Source organism: Lactuca saligna, chromosome 3, assembly GCF_052625555.1.
Source record: "Lactuca saligna cultivar CGN05327 chromosome 3, ASM5262555v1, whole genome shotgun sequence".
NCBI lineage: Eukaryota > Viridiplantae > Streptophyta > Magnoliopsida > Asterales > Asteraceae > Lactuca > Lactuca saligna.
In genome coordinates this window covers 3,721,341-3,740,612 of record NC_136419.1, presented here as the reverse complement: position 1 = coordinate 3,740,612, position 19,272 = coordinate 3,721,341, and the positions used below count along the sequence as shown (strand labels likewise).

The 19,272-nt window shown below is 36.4% G+C and overlaps 1 protein-coding gene across 1 annotated transcript; it reads left to right on the top strand.

Annotated features, from left to right (window-relative positions):
- The first annotated feature begins 10,054 nt into the window (after positions 1 to 10,054).
- LOC145034268 (uncharacterized) lies at positions 10,055 to 13,153 on the top strand. The gene has a single exon (XM_078982643.1). The coding sequence runs from the start codon at positions 10,366 to 10,368 to the stop codon at positions 12,862 to 12,864; it is 2,499 nt and encodes an 832-aa protein (XP_078838769.1). The 5' UTR covers positions 10,055 to 10,365; the 3' UTR covers positions 12,865 to 13,153.
- The last annotated feature ends 6,119 nt before the right edge of the window (positions 13,154 to 19,272 follow it).

Genomic DNA, 19,272 nt, shown 5'->3' with positions numbered 1-19,272 from the left:
ACTCCAACTTCTACCCCTGTTTTAGCTATTGGGCAAGGCAAAGGGAAAAAGAGGAAGCACCCTTCGAAGGGTAACAAGGGAAAGTCTCTTGAAGACTCCTCATCAAAGACTAAGAACGGTTCTGTCACTCCTTCTGCCATTCCAAAGGATGCTGAATGCTTTTATTGCCATGAAAAGGCACACTGGAAGCGAAACTGCCCTAAGTACTTGCAGGATCTAAAGGATGGGAAAGTGAAACCCACCTATGCAGGTATTTACACTATATTGTCTAATTACTCAACATATTCTAACTCTTGGGTGCTTGATACAGGATGTGGTATTCACATATGTTCTGATTTGCAGGGCCTAAGAAGAAGTGAGGATGTGGAGCACGGGAAGATAAACTTAATCATGGGGAATAGGAAGGCTTCACCTGTTTCCAAGATTGGGGTTTATACTTTGTTGCTTAATAATGGGTTAAAATTAGATTTGAATAAATGTGTGTACTCGTCTGAAATGGCGAGAAATATTATTTCTTTTCATGCTTTGTACAAACAAGGTTTTACCTTTTCGTTTGATAATGAATGTGGTGGTATTAATGCTTTCTTTAATAATGTGTTTTATTTTAAAGCATTACCTTGTGATGGTGTGTATGAAACTGTGTCGATTGTAGACAACTTAGGAAATAATGTGTTGTATATTGATTCTTCTACTAGCCTAGATAAAGCATCATTGTGGCATTGTCGTCTTGGACATGTAAACAAGAAACGCATAGGACAACTCCAAAAGAGTGGAGTCTTGGAATCATTTGACCTCAAATCAGATGATAGTTGTGAATCTTGTCTACTTGGAAAAATGACAAAATCACCCTTCACTGGAACTTGTGAGAGGGGTGAAGGTTTGTTGGACCTAATACATACTGATGTATGTGGGCCATTCAAAACCGCCACAAGGGACGCTAATCGGTATTATGTGACTTTTATTGATATGGGTATGTCTACTTAATCAAACACAAGTCCGAAACCTTTGAAAGGTTTAAGGAATTCAAGCAGGAAGTAGAAAATCAATTGGGCAGGAACATTAAGATGCTTCGATCCGATCGAGGTGGTGAGTATCTTAGTACCGAGTTCCTTGACTATCTTAAGGAGTGTGGGATTGTCTCACAATTGACTCCTCCCAGGACACCATAGCTGAATGGTGTAGCTGAGAGGCGTAATCGTACCTTGTTGGACATGGTTCGCTCTATGATGAGTCGAGTTTCGTTACCAATCTCTTTTTGGGGGTATGCCTTAGAGACTGCCGCCCATATCCTTAATCTAGTCCCTACAAAGAAGGTTACCAAAACACCTCATGAGATGTGGACTGGGAAGGTTCCCAATTTGGACCACATCAAAATTTGGGGTTGCGAAGCCTTCGTGAGGCGTGAAACTCATGATAAGCTTGAACCCCGAAGTGAAAGGTGTATTTTCATCGGCTACCCACAGAAATCCTTCGGTTACCTTTTCTACAGACCCAGTGAGAATGTGGTCTTTGTAGCACGAAGAGGGATCTTTCGCGAGAAAGAATTTATAAGCCAAGGAGACAGTGGGAGGCAGATTGATCTTGAAGAAATTCAAGAATCAATTGGTGAAGGAACCTCAGACACTAGCAATCAACCTGAGGAAGAAACTCCTGTTGATCCAGCTGACGAGTCTGTACCTCCGAGACGTTCCACACGGGTTAGGAACACACCTTCGTTTTATTATGGTTTTCATATTACTACGGAAGGTGATAAGTTTATTAGTGATAGTACACTAGTAAATTTGGATGAACCTAGCAGTGTTAAGGAAGCCATGGCAGGCCCGGAGTCTGCTAAATGGAAGGAGGCTATGGACAGCGAGATACAGTCCATGTATGACAATCAAGTTTGGAACTTGGTTGACAATGTACCAGGCCGTAAAACAGTCGGGTGCAAATGGATCTTCAAAAAGAAGACCGACATGGAAGGAAAAGTGCATACTTATAAGGCTCGACTGGTTGCGAAGGGTTTTACTCAAACTCAAGGTGTTGATTATGATGAAACCTTCTCGCCGGTGGCCAAGATTAAGTCTATTAGGGTTATGTTAGCCATTGCAGCATTTCATGATTATGAAATATGGCAAATGGATGTCAAAACCGCTTTCCTTAATGGAAAGTTGGCTGAGGATGTGTACATGAATCAGCCAGAGGGTTTTGTCAATGCAGAGTACCCTAATAGAGTATGCAAGCTTGAGAAATCCATTTATGGATTAAAACAAGCATCTCGTAGCTGGAATCTTTGTTTTGATGAGAAGGTAAAAGAGTTTGGCTTCTTGAGAAGCGAAGATGAGTCTTGCGTGTATGTCAGAGCTAGTGGGAGTATAGTTAGCTTCTTGGTACTGTATGTGGATGACATACTACTAATAGGAAATGACATCCCAACCTTGCAGGAGGTTAAGTCCTGGCTTGGGAAGTGCTTTGCTATGAAGGACCTAGGGGAGGCTACCTATATCCTAGGGATAAGGATATTAAGAGAAAGGAGTAGAAGACTAATTGGACTTAGTCAGAGTATCTACTTGGATAAGGTGTTGAAAAGGTTCAACATGGAGAATTCCAAGAAAGGAGGTTTACCGATCCAAAGCAATACCAAACTGAGTAAGACTCAGAGTCCGAGTACAGAGGCAGAGATAGCTGAGATGAGCCAATTACCATATGCTTCCGCAGTTGGCTCGATCATGTATGCTATGACTTGTACCCGTCCTGATGTGGCATTTGCTTTGAGCATGGTCAGCAGGTATCAGGGGAACCCTGGCAAAGCTCATTGGACCGCGGTAAAGAACATTCTCAAGTACCTGCGGAGGACTAAGGATTGGATCCTTACCCTTGGTGGCAGTGATGACTTGAGAATATTAGGGTATAGTGATGCTGGTTTTCAGACTGATAGGGATAATTTCCGCTCTCAGTCGGGCTGGATCTTTACCTTAAATGGAGGGGCAATTTCTTGGAAGAGTTCCAAGCAGGAGACGGTGGCTGATTCGACTTGTGAATCAGAGTATATAGCAGCGAGTGAAGCAGCGAAGGAGGCGATATGGCTAAAGAACTTCATCGGAGACCTTGGAGTTGTACCAGCTATTAAGGAACCTATAGAGATTTTCTGTGACAACAATGCTGCGGTTATCTTAGCCAAGGAACCAAGAGATCATGGCAGATCCCGACACATTGACAGAAAATATCACTTCATAAGACACAAGATTGAAGAAGGACTCCTTGTGACAAGGAGGATATCGTCAGATGAGAATCCTGCAGATCCCCTTACGAAGGGACTGACGAGGGTTAAGCATTTTCAGCATGCGAGACACATCGGGCTGAGGGACGATATTAGTTTTACAGATTAGATAGCTTTCCTGAAACTTGTAAAATGTAATCGACGTTTGATGATGAATAAAATTTGTGATTTATTTATGAGTAAAGTGTTACTATCATTGTCAATTATTTACTATTGTTTCAGTTTTGCATGTTTTGACTTCCAGAATAATTAATTTATTCAAACCTCCACAATCGATCATACGTCGGAAGTAGGTATGAATCAAGATTGTCATGAATTGGGTTTGTAGATGCCTTAAAGGTGTTTAGACATGGCAATGGTTGCTGCAACATTCATGAGTATTCATAAGTTATGAGTATTGGTATAAACCCACGCTCACTTGTATCACTTCATGGAATTTATCTCGAGTGATCGTGAGACGATAACATCATATAAATCTTTAAACCTAGAGATATGAGTTGTTACCTATGAGTTGGTTGTGCATTGATTGCACGTAAACGCATCAGTAACTTGATGTTATAAAACGTGCCTTTGTGTACAATTCAATAAGTAGTAGAACAAGCATATCAGTCGAAGTTTATCTGTTCCTTCTAGAAATAGAAGCGATATCCGGGCCCCTCGATGATTTTGTGTTGACCAATGTACCAGGCCTGGTCAGAACTAAACCGATGTGTTCAGTGAAGTTCTTCGTCAAACAAATCGGAAAATCGAGAAACAACTGCTAGACAATAAGCAAGACATAGTTCCATGTGTTTGTCCGGCTGATATCATGAGAACAGAGGATTATGTGATCACTTATCTAAAATGGCGCTTCATAGTTCGACAGAGTCTTCATTGTTCGAGGGAGTTTTCGAGAGCTACGATTGTTGGTTGGTTCCTGAAGTTATAGGCAAATATAGTTATTAGACTTATCCAAGTGGGAGTCTGTTGGATAAGGTGTCTAAGTCCATAACTTATTTGGTATATACTTGACCCGACCGGCATGGTCCATTTGGGTTGCATCTCATCCAAACTATTATGGATAATTTTATGAGAGTTATACACATATGTTTATTAATATATTATGAGTTATAATATATTAATATGAAGTTACGTTATTTAATTAGTTTTAGTCTTAAATTAATTATGGATTAATTTAGAGATTAAAAGGAATACTAATTAAATTATGGGCTATTTGTTTTATATAGTGTGGGCTAATACTCATTTGTTAATGGGCTAGGCTTATGTGGAAGTCCATGGATGATCCATGGAGCTTTTAACCCATGGATCCTTGGAAAAGGAAAAGACATGGGTTATTAGGGTTTCACCCTAACCATGCATACTATATAAGCATGCTTATGGAGCATGAAATGAAGCCTAAGAGAAAACTAGTGATCTAGTGTGTGTGTGCATGTGTGTGGCCGAAAATACAAGAGTGTGTATACTCTCTCAAAGTTTTCCAAGAGTTTGTGGTGTTTGTGATTCCATTTGAGGCATTCACACTATTGGTGCTTGGCCCTCAAACTCCTTAGAACCAAACTCACCAAAAGGTATGTAATCTCTTCTAACTCTTTTATGTTGAAATGTTCCCCATGCCATGTTAGATAGGTTATAAACCTTGGAAAATTATTATTTTGCATGTATTTAGACAAACATAGATCCAAGGTTTATTAGGGTTGCATGCACACTTAGGAAGTGTTAGATTGCTCAAAACCCAACACATGGATCATTGGCCCACACTATAAGAATCATTAATTTACATAATCAATCCTCATATATTTAATTAGTCTCTTTTGACCACAAAATTAATTCCAAATTAATTATTAATCAATACTAATTAAATAATATGATTTCATATTAATATATTATACTTGTAATATATCAATAAATCATAAATAATCTTATTATCAAAAGTTTGTCCTATCAGATTGCACTAGTGAAGGCAAACCAAAAGGACCATGCTACAATCGGGTCAAGTACATCCCAGTTATAGTTATGGGCTTAGGCACAAAATCCAACAATATATTGAATCTAGATATGTGTTTGGACAAAATGGACTTTTGGTATTAATCCGTGTTGGGTCTATTATGTGTTGCGTCTTGGGCTCGTTCCTTGGCCCAGTTTTGTATCCAGATTGGGCTTGTCCATCCGTGAGTTAATTATTAGGGTTTAAGTATTTATAGATGCTTGCATGCATCTTGGTACGTAGCAGTTAAGTCGATCATTCATTGCGATTATTATTTCTATTAATTGTAACCCTAAAAGCCTCTATAGCGGAAGTTCTTCATTGAGCTCTGCTGAGGCGTGAATCTATTGAATCATTCAACTCATTGTTGATTCATTCTTTTGTTTGTTATTTTGTTTGCATGATTCTGATTAACCTGTGTAAGATCTAAACGATCAAAGAGATTTTTCATCTCATCAATTCGTTAATCAAACGTTTGAGGATTCAGCACGAACGCCTCGCGTTCAAGCATGGAACGCCCCGCCTTTGAAGTGGGTCAACTCGGTTGTCTCGTTTGACCTTGACCCTTGAGCATGTTTAACCAAAAGGGTATTTTGGGTATTTTGTGATATTGATTAGGTTTTGGTCTACGTCTGGTATTTAGGAAGACTTATAGAGCTAGTGTTGGTGTAATGTTTTGTTAAGCTCTTATTTAGTCTCTGAGGTGAGTTTCCCTCACTATACTTACGAGTCGAAGGCACCAATGCCGACCCATTGGATTGATATCATGTTATGTATGTTATCGTACTGTAGTGATCTATTAGATCGGTATCCTGGTATATAGGATAATGTTAGGCTTAATGATATGTAGACCCGTTTGACTACCTGTAGACTGCTATATGATTATCTTTTATATGTGCACATGTTTGATTGGTAGCTGAGGCTTCACTGTTTTGTGTGTAAGCCAACAACAGGCCGGGGCATACCAACCCGATGATTGAATGGGCCTGAGGGTATTCCATTATGAGGATGATTGGACCCATAGTATGTTGGCATTCCAACCCGACAATTGAGAGCCGAGGGTATTCCATCCCGAGGATTATTGGACCCATACTATGTTCGTATTCCAACCCGATAGTTTAGGTCGAGGGTATTCCATCCCGATGATGATTGGACCCATAGTATGTTGGCATTCCAACCCGATGGTTGAGGGTTGAGGGTATTCCATCCCAAGGATGTTTGAACCTATAGTATGTTGGCATCAAACCCAATAGTTAAGGGCTGAGGGTATTCCATCCCGAGGATGATTATACCCATAGTATGTTGGCATTCCAACCCGATGGTTTGTTGGACCTATAGAATGTTGGCACTCCAACCCAATGGTTGAGGGGCCTGGGGTATTCCAACCCGATGTTTGATTGGGCCCATAGTATGTTGTTATTGTATATGTGTTATTTGTTTGTGTGTTGGTACTCTGGGGGAACTCACTAAGTTTTGGGCTTACATTTTGCATTATGTTTCAGGTACCCTAGATAATCGCGGGAAGGCGAAGGCGTGATAATGCATCTCCTCGTGTTTTGTTTTATGATTTTGGTAAAACTATGATATTAAACATGTTTTTAAAACCATTTTGTAAATAATGATGATTTGTGGATTGGTTATAAAAGTTTAAATTTTTCATGAATTTAATGGATGTTATAGTAATAGACTCTAGATCGGGGAAAACTCATGGTTGCAAAGATAAAGTCGACTCCTTTTGCAAACATTGGAACAAGGTCAACGTTGGACTTTCAGGGTGGGTGACGAAGGTGTTTTTGTATTGGAGTTCCAATAGTGATAAAAGAAAGAGGACGAAGGTATTTTTGTGGTGGAGCCCCAGTAAATAGACTCTCCCCCATATCATCTTCTTATTCCTTCACCTATGCCTTCTACTTCAACTTCTCTGACTTTTTACCAGAGCTTTTCGTTGGAGAAACTAGACCGTTAACTGCACTTGATGGTAATCACTGGCCTGATGGTCCGATGGTGGTTGTCGTTCTGATGCACTTAATGAAGTTGTTCGGAAATCTCACATAGACGTGGCCATCGTCCCATTGGGAGCTCGTTTCACATTCAATAGAAGGCAATGATGGCTTGTGGAGGTTCTCTTAGGGTGGAAAGTTGGTTCCATCAGAAGTGTATCTAGGTTTTAAAGAAAACATTCACTTTAAGAGATTTACGCTTGAAGGGTGGGGTGGATTTGACCTATGATTTTTTTATTATAATGAAATGATTATTTAAACATAACTAAAAATATAAAAGAAATGTAAGGGCAATATAGTCTTTCCAAATCTATAAATGATGAAAATCGTAACAAAACAATAACTTAACGATGGTCCGAGTGCAAAAAAAAAAGTTAACAACCAAACACACAATTTTGACCAAATAATGAACGATTTAAATAATTTACTCTTCTACGTAATAACACTAATAGATACATCTTTTCAAAAACCTTTCAAGCAAGTTTGATACACATAACATTTAGTGTAATTAATTAATTAATTGTTTTTAATAAATAAACCATTTTATAAACAAATTTTTTCTTTATTATTTTAAATTTTTTGAAATAAATAGTAAGTAATCATATATTTAATTATTTATTATGATTATTAAATAATAGATTTATTACTGATATATATATATATATATATATATATATATATATATATATATATATATATATATATATATATATATATATATATATATATATATATATATATATATATATATATATATATATATATATATATATATATATATATATATATATATAGTCAGTTTATAAAAAAACGCAAGCTATTATGTTTTGATTAATAATGTTGGAAGAATTTAGGACAGTTATATGATGAAGTTGAAGGAACACATTCCAACTTTTGTAGCCAAACCCTAATTAGTTGCAACAAATCCTTCCTGAAATGACTAATCCTCCCACTCATTTTCATAACAACAATCTATACGAACCTTTTTTGGTTTGAACCTACAAATTAAATAAGATCAAACTTGTACTATTGTTATACCATTTTAACTAGTAATTTTTTGTTTCTTATATATATATATATATATATATATATATATATATATATATATATATATATATATATATATATATATATATATATATATATATATATATATATATATATATATATATATATATATATATATATAGGGCACGTTGCTCAAGTTTCATTTATTTACCAAACATTTTTTTTATATAAAGAATAAATATGGAATACTAAACATGTTGGTAATGATTCAAAACGAATAACTCTTTAATGGGTTAACTTAAAAGGACCGGATTAAGTAAGATTAAACATATTCTTGTCCTTTGTTTCATTTATAAAAATATATATGTTAAATATAGCAAAAAAAAAAAAAAAAACTATATGTAATACTAATAATATAACTTTTTTTTATTCATCGGTTTATAGAGTTTTATGTACCTATATATATTTTTGACATGTTTATTTGTTGTACCATATTGATTGTTAGGTCAAATAGAATTTAAATTAATAAATTTACCTATAAACAAAAGAAAATCAGCATATAATACACGGATGATTTAAAAGATCAATATAAATTTACCTTTTTCTATAAAATACCGAATGTAAATATCGCTACTTTTAAGTTACCTCCCTTACAAAAAGTTGTTTTAGCGTACAATGAATTCGTCATACTCATCTTCCACGTTTTTATCGGAGACAAGTGAAAAGTAATTATTAGATAAAAAAATCAATACTACGAGAACTCTTTTTATAGGTTGATATTATACTGAAATTATTATATTATGAAAAAAACAAAATTACATTCTTTATTTTTTTAAAATATCTAAAGAATAATAATACCCATTAAAGCTAGAATTTAATAGATGGTCCTTAGATTATCTCTCAGTATTCATTTTTAATTCTTCTAGATTTTACTTTCTTAGATGAATAATTTCATTATTACTTTTATTGGTGCTTGATTATTAAATTAGTCAAATGCGTAATAGTAACTCGTTTGTCATGTTTTGATTTAATTTATAAAGTAACAAAACAAAAATATATATTTTTTATCTTTTATTTTCCTTCTCTTTTTTTTTTCTCATGTTCTAATTCATTTTTGTTTAGATTTTTAATAACATGGATTTGAATACGTATAATTTGATTCCCATATTTCGTATGTTTACTATTTTGATAATCATATACAATCAAACTATCATTTGTTTTTCCATCCTCAAACTAACTTCAGATATGATCACATCAAATTTGAAATGCGAGTTAGATTTTATTCGTGTTTTTCCTGACACATACATTTTTCCAAGCCAATTGACAAAGGAAATGATATCAGAGATTCATGTCATGTTATTAAAAAAACAATAGTTATCAAAACAAATTGTAAAACATTATGTACCATTAGAGATATGATACAGAACAATTTCAATAACAACATCAAACCCAATCCATCATCGACTATCAATAACTTTTGTGTAAGAATCCTTTAGATATCATCCATAAAATAATATGACTATGTTACTAAAAGTGAAGCCTTTCATGAATTTCATCCCTAAAGTATCGAAAACTTGACATGTTAAAATGCAAAGAAATTAAATAATTTTTGTAATTTTGTTGCAACATGGAAGGAAAGTAAGAAAAATAGTGGAAGGAAGTGTTTTGATTTTACAAATGTGTAGAAAGTAGAAATGAGCGCGTGTACACCTGACACAAAAAAAGTTATGGTGTGGAAGATTACCCCACAACTAATAGTAACTATTCTTTTCTTTATTTTCTTTCATTATAATTTTATAATTTATACACACAAAAACACCTCCTGTTGACTACACACGAACTCTCTGTCAGTCTCTACCCAAAATTCCATTTCCAAATAACTTAATTTAACCCAATTTTAGATCGCCGGAAACCACCACTCGCCGCCACCCACCTCCTTCCTTCCCTTCTTCTCAGCCTAACAAAACCATGCTTGGTAAAAATAATAAACGCAAGATTCGATTTTTCAAGCATACCCCTCCGTAGAAGTTATTATTATTATTATTTTTTTTACCTTTCCCATTTAAATTTGTGTATTTTTTTTCAAAAAGTTGAGGTTTTTGGCTGCAATAATGGCGGCCGTGACCAATACTGCTGCTGCCACCACCACCACCACCACCCAACAACCACAGTCTCCCCCGGCTAACACAGCCATTTCCGCCGCCACCCAACTAGTGCCGGTGCCATCAACAGAGCTAACCACTGATGAGATGGCGGTGAAAGCCGTTCATAAACGGTATGAAGGGTTGATGATGGTACGGACGAAGGCGATTAAGGGTAAAGGAGCCTGGTATTGGGCTCATCTGGAGCCTGTTTTAGTTCGTAATCCAGATACTGGTATGCCGAAAGCCGTCAAGCTCCGGTGTTCTTTATGTGAAGCTCTTTTCTCCGCTTCCAATCCGTCCAGAACGGCGTCGGAGCATCTCAAAAGAGGAACCTGTCCCAATTTCAACTCTGAATCAAGTCCAAATCCGATTTCCTCTATATCGCCTGCGGGAATGGTAAATTTGTCTTCTCCGACTTCATCGTCTTCGCCACAACCGCTGCAAAACCACCGGAAACGTAACTCATCCGGCAACCGTCGCGCTACTGGGTTTAAAATCAACAACAACTCTGCAAACCCTTCTGAAACTACTTACTCTGTTGCTCCAATTACGATGATTGAACCGGCGAGATTCTCGGTTGATGTTTCTTACCCGACCCGACCCAATTCCATGCCTGCATTTTCTTCTGCTGCGACGGTTGTGACGGTAAGCAGCGGAGGGATGTACTCTCCGCACAACCACCACCATAACCACCACCAACAACAGCCGCAACATGTGATGTTATCAGGTGGTAAAGAAGATTTAGGTGCTTTAGCGATGTTCGAAGATAGTGTAAAGAAGCTTAAAAGTCCGAAATCGTCGCCGGGCCAAACATTAACAAAAGCTCAAATCGAATCATCACTCGAATTATTAGCAAATTGGGTGTATGAGAGTTGTGGGTCAGTTTCTTTTTCAAGTCTGGAGCATCCGAAATTCAAAAATTTCTTGAACCAAATCGGTTTACCGGCGATAACCCGCCGCGAACTCGCCGGAGAGAGACTCGATTCCAAGTACGAAGAGGCCAAAACGGAATCCGAAGCCCGAATTCGCGACGCAATGTTCTTCCAAATCTCATCGGACGGATGGAAATCAAAGAGTAATCATCATTCAGGTGAATTCGAAAATCTGGTGAATTTATCGGTGAATTTACCTAATGGGACTAGCGTTTTCAGAAGAGGTGTTTTCACAGGTGGGTATGTTTTCTCAAAATACGCCGAGGATATTTTATGGGAAACAATCAGCGACATTTGTGGGAACAATTTCCAACAATGTGTGGGTATCGTTTCCGATAAATTCAGGAGTAAAGCTTTAAGAAATCTCGAAAACCAACATCATTGGATGATCAACCTTAGTTGTCAATTTCAAGGGGTTAATAAGTTGATTAAAGATTTCAGCAAAGAACTACCATTGTTTCATAAAGTGACTGATAACTGTTTAAAAGTCGCAAACTTTGTGAATACCAACTCTCAAATCAGACATTCTTTCCTCAAGTACCAGTTACAAGAATACGGCCGAGCAGCATTGTTGCGGGTACCGTTTTGTGGGAGCGGGCGGGTCGACTTCGAACCCGTGTTCAATATGGTTGAAGACATACTAAGTTCAGCAAGAGCGTTACAACTGGTGTTTCTTGATGAATCTTACAAGATGTTGTCAATGGAGGATCAAACCGGGAAGGAGATTGAAGAAATGATGAGGTCTCATTTCTGGAACGAATTAGAAGCGGTTCTTTCGTTGGTCCGGTTAATCAAAAGCATGGCTCAAGAGATTGAGAAAGAAAAACCAAGAATTGGTCAATGTTTGCCACTCTGGGAGGAGCTCCGACTGAAAATCAAGGACTGGTGTGGTAAGTTTCATGTCAACGAGAATCATGCAGACAAGGTGTTCGATAAAAGGTTTAAGAGAAACTACCACCCTGCCTGGGCGACTGCTTTTATCCTTGACCCATTCTATTTGATCCGTGACACAACCGGGAAATACTTGCCACCTTTCAAATGCTTAACATCTGAACAAGAGAAAGATGTAGACAAACTTATAACAAGGCTCGTTTCACGTGAAGAAGCTCACATTGCATTAATGGAGCTTATGAAATGGAGAACCGAAGGACTTGACCCGGTTTATGCCCAAGCAGTCCAATTGAAACAAAGAGACCCGGTAACTGGTAAGATGAAGATAGCTAACCCACAAAGTAGCAGGTTAGTTTGGGAAACTTATCTCACAGATTTCAAATCTTTAAGGAAAGTTGCAGTGAGATTGATCTTTCTTCATGCAACTTCATGTGGATTCAAATGGAATTCATCTTTATGTAAATGGGCTCAATCAAGAACCGGGATCGAAAAAGCACAGAAATTGATCTTCATCGCTGCACATTCAAAGCTCGAGAGACGAGATTTCTCAAATGATGAAGAAAAAGATGCCGAATTTTTCTCGATAGCAAGTCGAGAAGATGATGTGTTGAATGAGGTTTTGTTTGATGCGTCTTCTTTGTGAAAACTTTTTCTTTCTTGCTTTTGATTTGATGATTATAATCCATAGTTTATGTAGGATTGATATTCTTTTTTTTTTTTTTTTTTTTGCTTCTACTTGGGGTACTTGTTTAATTGCTCTTTTAGAAGATTTTGACACCTTTGATCGTTATAGAAAGGGGTCATCTTTTAGTTTAAAATGAGTATTTTTCTTTTTTGTTTGATGGGTACATGGAATCAAATATCAAATGATGATTGTTGTATCATTTTTAATCATCTTGGTAACGCTAGACCAAACTTATGGGTTTGAATCATTGTTTTGTATTTTCTTTTACGGAATTCAACTTTTATGACCACAAATTAATCAACAATAAACTTTATTCTGTATTCTGATATTATAAATCAACTAGTGTTTAACCACAAATTAATCAACAACAATACTATAGATGACACATCGTTTTCGTACATAAAAACAAGAGAAAAAATCCAATGGTATTGAATTATTTTTTATTCCGTAGGCTTTGTGGCTATGATGTGAAATAAAATAAAAGTAAATTTTGGATGGTCCTGTATAAGTAAGTAAAGAATTTTCAACATGTGCACCATTTTGCGTAATAATGATTTGTGTTTTTTTTCGAGGACTAAAAGTGAAAGGATGCTAATAGTTGAGGGGGGTTTAAAGGAGAGTATGGGTGGTGGTAGGACATGATTGCGAGGAAAAAAAGGTTTTAGGACTAAAAGCAGAGGACTGTCGGCATGAAGCAGCACACAAAGATGCTCTGATTGCCATTTTACGTTACAACACGAATTCCGACTTTTGTTTTTAATATATTTTATTTACGTCTTGGTTATATAAAGCTAGAAAAAGTATAAAATTTGAATCAAACCGTATCAAACGATCAAATTTAAATTTTATTATAATATATATTACCGTTGATTTCATGAATTTTTTGGAATAAAAAAGTATCCTTTATCATTAAAATCAACATAGAAAAGCATTAGGAACATAAATTTTATATGAGAATTTTGCAAATGAGAGAGACAAAGAAAAAGGATGTGATTAATTTTGAGTGCTAGTTGATTTTATTTTCGAACTTTGATAATTAGAAATGACAATTTGAAGCTTAGTCGTTTGGAATGGAGAGACTTAGAACATCAAAGCTCGATTTAGGATTTAAAAGAAATAAAAAATTCAAAAAAACAATTGTTTGGAATTTGAATTTAAATCATTCAACATAAGTTGATAGCTACATGGAAATAGTCGTATATAGAAAGATCTTATGAAATATAAAGTATTTTGGCATTTAGCATATAGACTATAGAGCACTTAGCTTACCATTACATCAAAACGTCTAAGCATATTTGTGTCCAAGGTAAAATAAAAAAAAGGACTCGCAAATAAACAAAATTCATATAATGATTAAATTTATTTATTTTTCTTTGGAAAGAATTGTTTTTAAGAGGCAAACAACAAAACCTAATTAAAAGTTAAGTATTCAATTATAAAAGCTTAACATCGTAGCTTGTTGTTCGTTGTCATCTCATATATTGTATGATGATAACTAAAATGTAATTATACTTTCTTTTTTTATTATGATTTTGAGTGATTAAAATTATTATTTTTCAATCAATTTATGATTAGGTCTATGTTCAATAGAAAAAGCTTATTGTTATATGTATAAATGGTTTTAAATGAATTTTAAAAAAAAAATACCCTTGAGGAAAAAAAATTAAAATCAATCTCTAAAGATTGACCCAACCTTGGTAAATAAGTGAGAGGAGGACATCTAAACAAACAAGTTGAGAAACTTTTGCTTAACAACATAAAACGACATAATCTATCCTGCCATGATGGAGCGTGACCATGTTAAGGCTCTTGCTGGCTTTGCTAAACACCACCCGTAGCATCTCGCTAGGGTTTATGCCAAGGAAGACATGTTGCTGGCACAACAAGCAGAAAGAGAAGAGAAAGGAAAAGGAATGAAGGTTTAATTAATTGCAATTGGTTGTTTCATCAGTTTTTTTTTTTTTTTTTTTTCAAAATCAGTTAACATACCATCACTTCATGGTAATGTTTATGTGACATTCAAAAGTATTAGGCCGGCTAGAATACCCAAGACGAGCGCCTTCGTGGTTTAGCTGGTCACGAACCACGATCGTGTACACCATTCAGGTGCCTCGTCGTGGCTCGTGGTCATGGTGGGGAGAACAATAGACCACGATCGATGCCTCTCTAAGGCCAACCTTCTTCTGATCATTCTCTCTCCATTCGTGGTCGTCACCGGTACACCGCCGCCAATTCATAGTTCGTGATGGTCCTCGTGGTTCTGTTGTTTGCCCGTCTGTATCTGTGGATTGTCAAATGTTTAATGTGGTATGATAATATATATACAGATACACCACCACTCGCTATAGTCTAATAAATAAAGATTATTTTTCTCAAATGTCAACTTCTCGTTGAGTTTGACACAAATCATTTTTTGGGAATTTAGATTTTTTCCCACTGTCATTTTTTTATTGTTTTGATTTTTATGCAAATATCATCTATTAAATATCATCTCATATTAATTAATTTATTAATATATTAATTAATGTATATTAATATAGACAATAACATTTCATTTGTGAATTCTCATATTTTAGATTTGGAGCAGAAAAAAAATGTTCTTTAAAACACATATGTGAAATATAAAAAAAAATACTGGCGATTTTAAAATCAAAACTTATAAATAAACGAGCTTAATTCCTAAAGTTTAAAAAAAAATATTTTTTTCTTTTTCAGAGTGTAGCTTATAGTTTACACATGACTTTAGATTGTAATTTTTTCATTTTTGAGTTAATATTCATTGACTTACAGTCCCCCAAAGTCGGGATATTAAAGCTGTGAATTTTCTGTTTCAGCTTTATTTTTATATTTTGTGAAAATTTAAAAATGTATATCTAATTTGTTTGAAGTCGGATTATCAAGATGTGTATTTTAGAGTTTCTAAATGATTTTAGACTATAATTTTGTCATTTTCGGCTTTTTATTCATTGACTTACAGTCCTCCAAAGTCGGGATACCAATGCTGTGAATTTTCTATTTTTCGACTTTATTTTTATGTTTTGTGAAATTTTAAAAATACATATCTAATTCGCTTGAAGTCGGATTATCATGAGGTTTTTTTGCAACGTGTAGTTTAGAATTTATACAAGGTTTTAGACTATAATTTTGTCATTTTTGGTTTCATATTCATTGCCTCATAGTCCCCAAAAGTTGGGATATCAATGCTGTGAATTTTCTATTTTTCAGGTTTATTTTTATATTTTGTGAAATTTTAAAAATGCATATCTAATTCGTTTGAAGTCGGATTATCATGAGGTTTTTGCAACATGTAGTTTATTGTTTTACATGATTTAGACTATAAGTTTTCATTTTTGGTGTAATGTCCCAAAATAATAACATAAGATTTTCGTTTAGATTAATAATTCATTGATACATATCATTTCCATAAAACTAAGGTAAACAAGATTCATCAGAACACCATTATATCAGAGCAAACCACATAATACGGAAACATATGGTGTGTGTCCTGAAACCATTCTGAGCTCTTCCATTCGAAAACCGAAGTAAGCACAAAACTTAGTGAGTTCCCCAAGATACCACCTACCACACATACACAAATCACATATTGGGCCCCCGCCCTCATTGAGTCCTACACGGTATCAAGTCCCACTCAGCCTTGGGCCCCGTCCGACATCGATCATCGCTCGGCTTCAGGCCTTGCCCAACATTGAGCCTCGCTCGGCTTCGGGCCTCGCCCGACATCGAGCTGCGCTCGGGTTATAGATCTGTCAATAACCAGTCCCCACCTGATATTGTGCCTCGCCCGGTACATTCACATAATCATATAATCATATAATCATATAAACATATAACCTCACTAGTGAATGAAATTACAAAAAAAACTATAGCATACCATACAGTCATCGAGTCCTGCCCAACATCAGGCCTTGTCCAGTAAGCAAAAAAACATGATACTAATAACTACCATACAATATACCCATCAGGCCCCGCCTGACATCGAACCTTACCCGATAAGCATACCATCATACAACACATGTAAGAGTCACGCAGACATCTAGCATCGGAACATATAAATCATGGGCCAAAATTCATGCCTTAGAACCGATAGACATAGTACGGAGACTCACCTCTCACTACTGAAGTCCCACAGATAAATCTCTGGCTGCTGGCTAACCGATCCCCGAACTATCAAAACCAAAAACAACATTCAATCAACATTTGGGTCCCAATCCATGTCCATAAATCCATTACCAGGATAAATGACCAATTTACCTCTCATTTCTTTTGGACTAATACTTATGCCCAAAACCTAATAATCCACAAGGCCCAAATACCAAAAACCATCCAAAGTTCAATCTGTGGCCCAATTTTCCAAATTGGGCCCAAACCTATTGTAGGTATTCTCAAAATAATTATCAATCCAAACCCTGATGGCCCAACAGGACCCAAGACAACTAAGCCCAAAAGATGGCTCAAACTGAAGCCCAACATGAAAAATCCTCCCTGACTGAGTACGTAGGTCCCTCCCAACCCCAAAACTAGGGTTTTCTTGACACTAGGGTTTTCTAAACCCTAATTAGGGTTTCCAACCCAAATACATGCCACTCGGACTAAACATAGATGATTAGATAATTTGATGATTAATAAATTGGGCACCACCCACTGCTACTCGGGAAGTGGTGGTTGGCGGCAGTCCGTGGCGGTAGGAGGCGGCAACCACCAATTTAAATGTTGGTAGTTAATTTTAAACACAACAATATCAAAAGCATTCCGGTACACTAACATCCATCCAACACCCACACACACCCACACAACCACCCAAGGTGGTAACTAATGGCGGCAGAACGAAGGTAACCACCATAGTTGGCTGCCATGGTGCTTCACTTGCCTACGGCTAACAATTACATTCACACACACACACACACCTCCGACCTGCTGCAGACACACATACACACACATGAAACATGACACCTACTAAATCACGCACATAAATCAACCATCCTCGAGGCGGAAGCGGTGGTTGGAGATGACAGCCACTACCTCACAGTGGTGGGTTTCCTTTTGATGTTCGGTCAAGCAAACACACACCATAAATAAATAAAATGAGACCATAGCCATCTTGTCGGCAGAAGACGATGGCCGGAGGTAGTAGCAATGTGATAAATGCATGGAGCGGCGGTAGTGGATGTGGATGTGAGGTAGCACTGAAGAAACGAAGAGGAAGAGATGCAACTCTGAACGACATTAGCAACATCAGAAAGGATGTCCGCTCGCAGTCCTTATTGTCATCGAAAACTGGAGCAACTACAGTGCTGGTTGACGGTTCACGTCGGCTGCAAGGGCGTTGGTTGAGAACGTAGTTGCTTGGTGGCCTTGGCTGATCGAAAAAGCGAGAAAGATGGGTGGTGGCGGCTGGAGAGTCATGAATTGCGGCTTCCTTCAAAGATAGGGTTAGGGTTTGTAGGAGTTTAATATCAGCAAAATGAGGGGGAAGGGGTGTCGGGTTTAATCCCATGCCTAACTTTCAAACATAATTCCCTTTTTCCAAGTTTGGCACTCCTCCACAAAATCTTTTTCAGATTAACTCCAAAATTTACCAAATGTTGGGTCATATGGATTGCATAATTTTTTTATTAATTAGTCCATGTTTTGTATAGCGGGTTGGGCCTGTCCACCCATTTATTTATTATTAGGGTTTAGCTATTTAAGATGCATGCATGCACCGTATCTTGAAAGAGGCTAAGTTGTAAGCCCTACACAACCTTTACAATAGTAGTTCTTTGTCGAGCTCTTCTAAGGTTTTGATTATTAATCATTCGATATAACTTAATATTTCATTATGTGTTTTTGATTCTTTTACCTGTTTGGATCTAATCGATCATTCAAGTTTTATTCTCATCAATTGGTACCAGAGCAGGATATTGTGTAAATCTACGCAAATCTTCTGTTGAGGTTCGTTAGGGTTTTCGCTTTTATTGGATCCATTCCAAGCCGTCTTCATCATTGTTACTAATTGTAGATGCTTAATCTTGATCTATATTCTAACCTAAACTTGATTTTAGTTTACACATCTGATTCTTACAAGTTATTATTGAATCGAAAAACATGTAGCCTAACGATTCTCACGTTAACTCCATCAATCTCTCAAGTAGTATTGGATCTACAACAAGGATCCCTATACTCTTTCCAAATGATTATGAAGTGTGGGAACTATATTTTGAAGATTATGTCCTTGGTCTTGAAGATAATGACTCTTTGATATGGGAAGCCATGACGGTACAGACGTTCACTCACACTAGAATAATGAGGAAAATAAAAACTCAAGCTGATTATAATAATCTTATTCTTCAAGTCAAAGACGTTCCA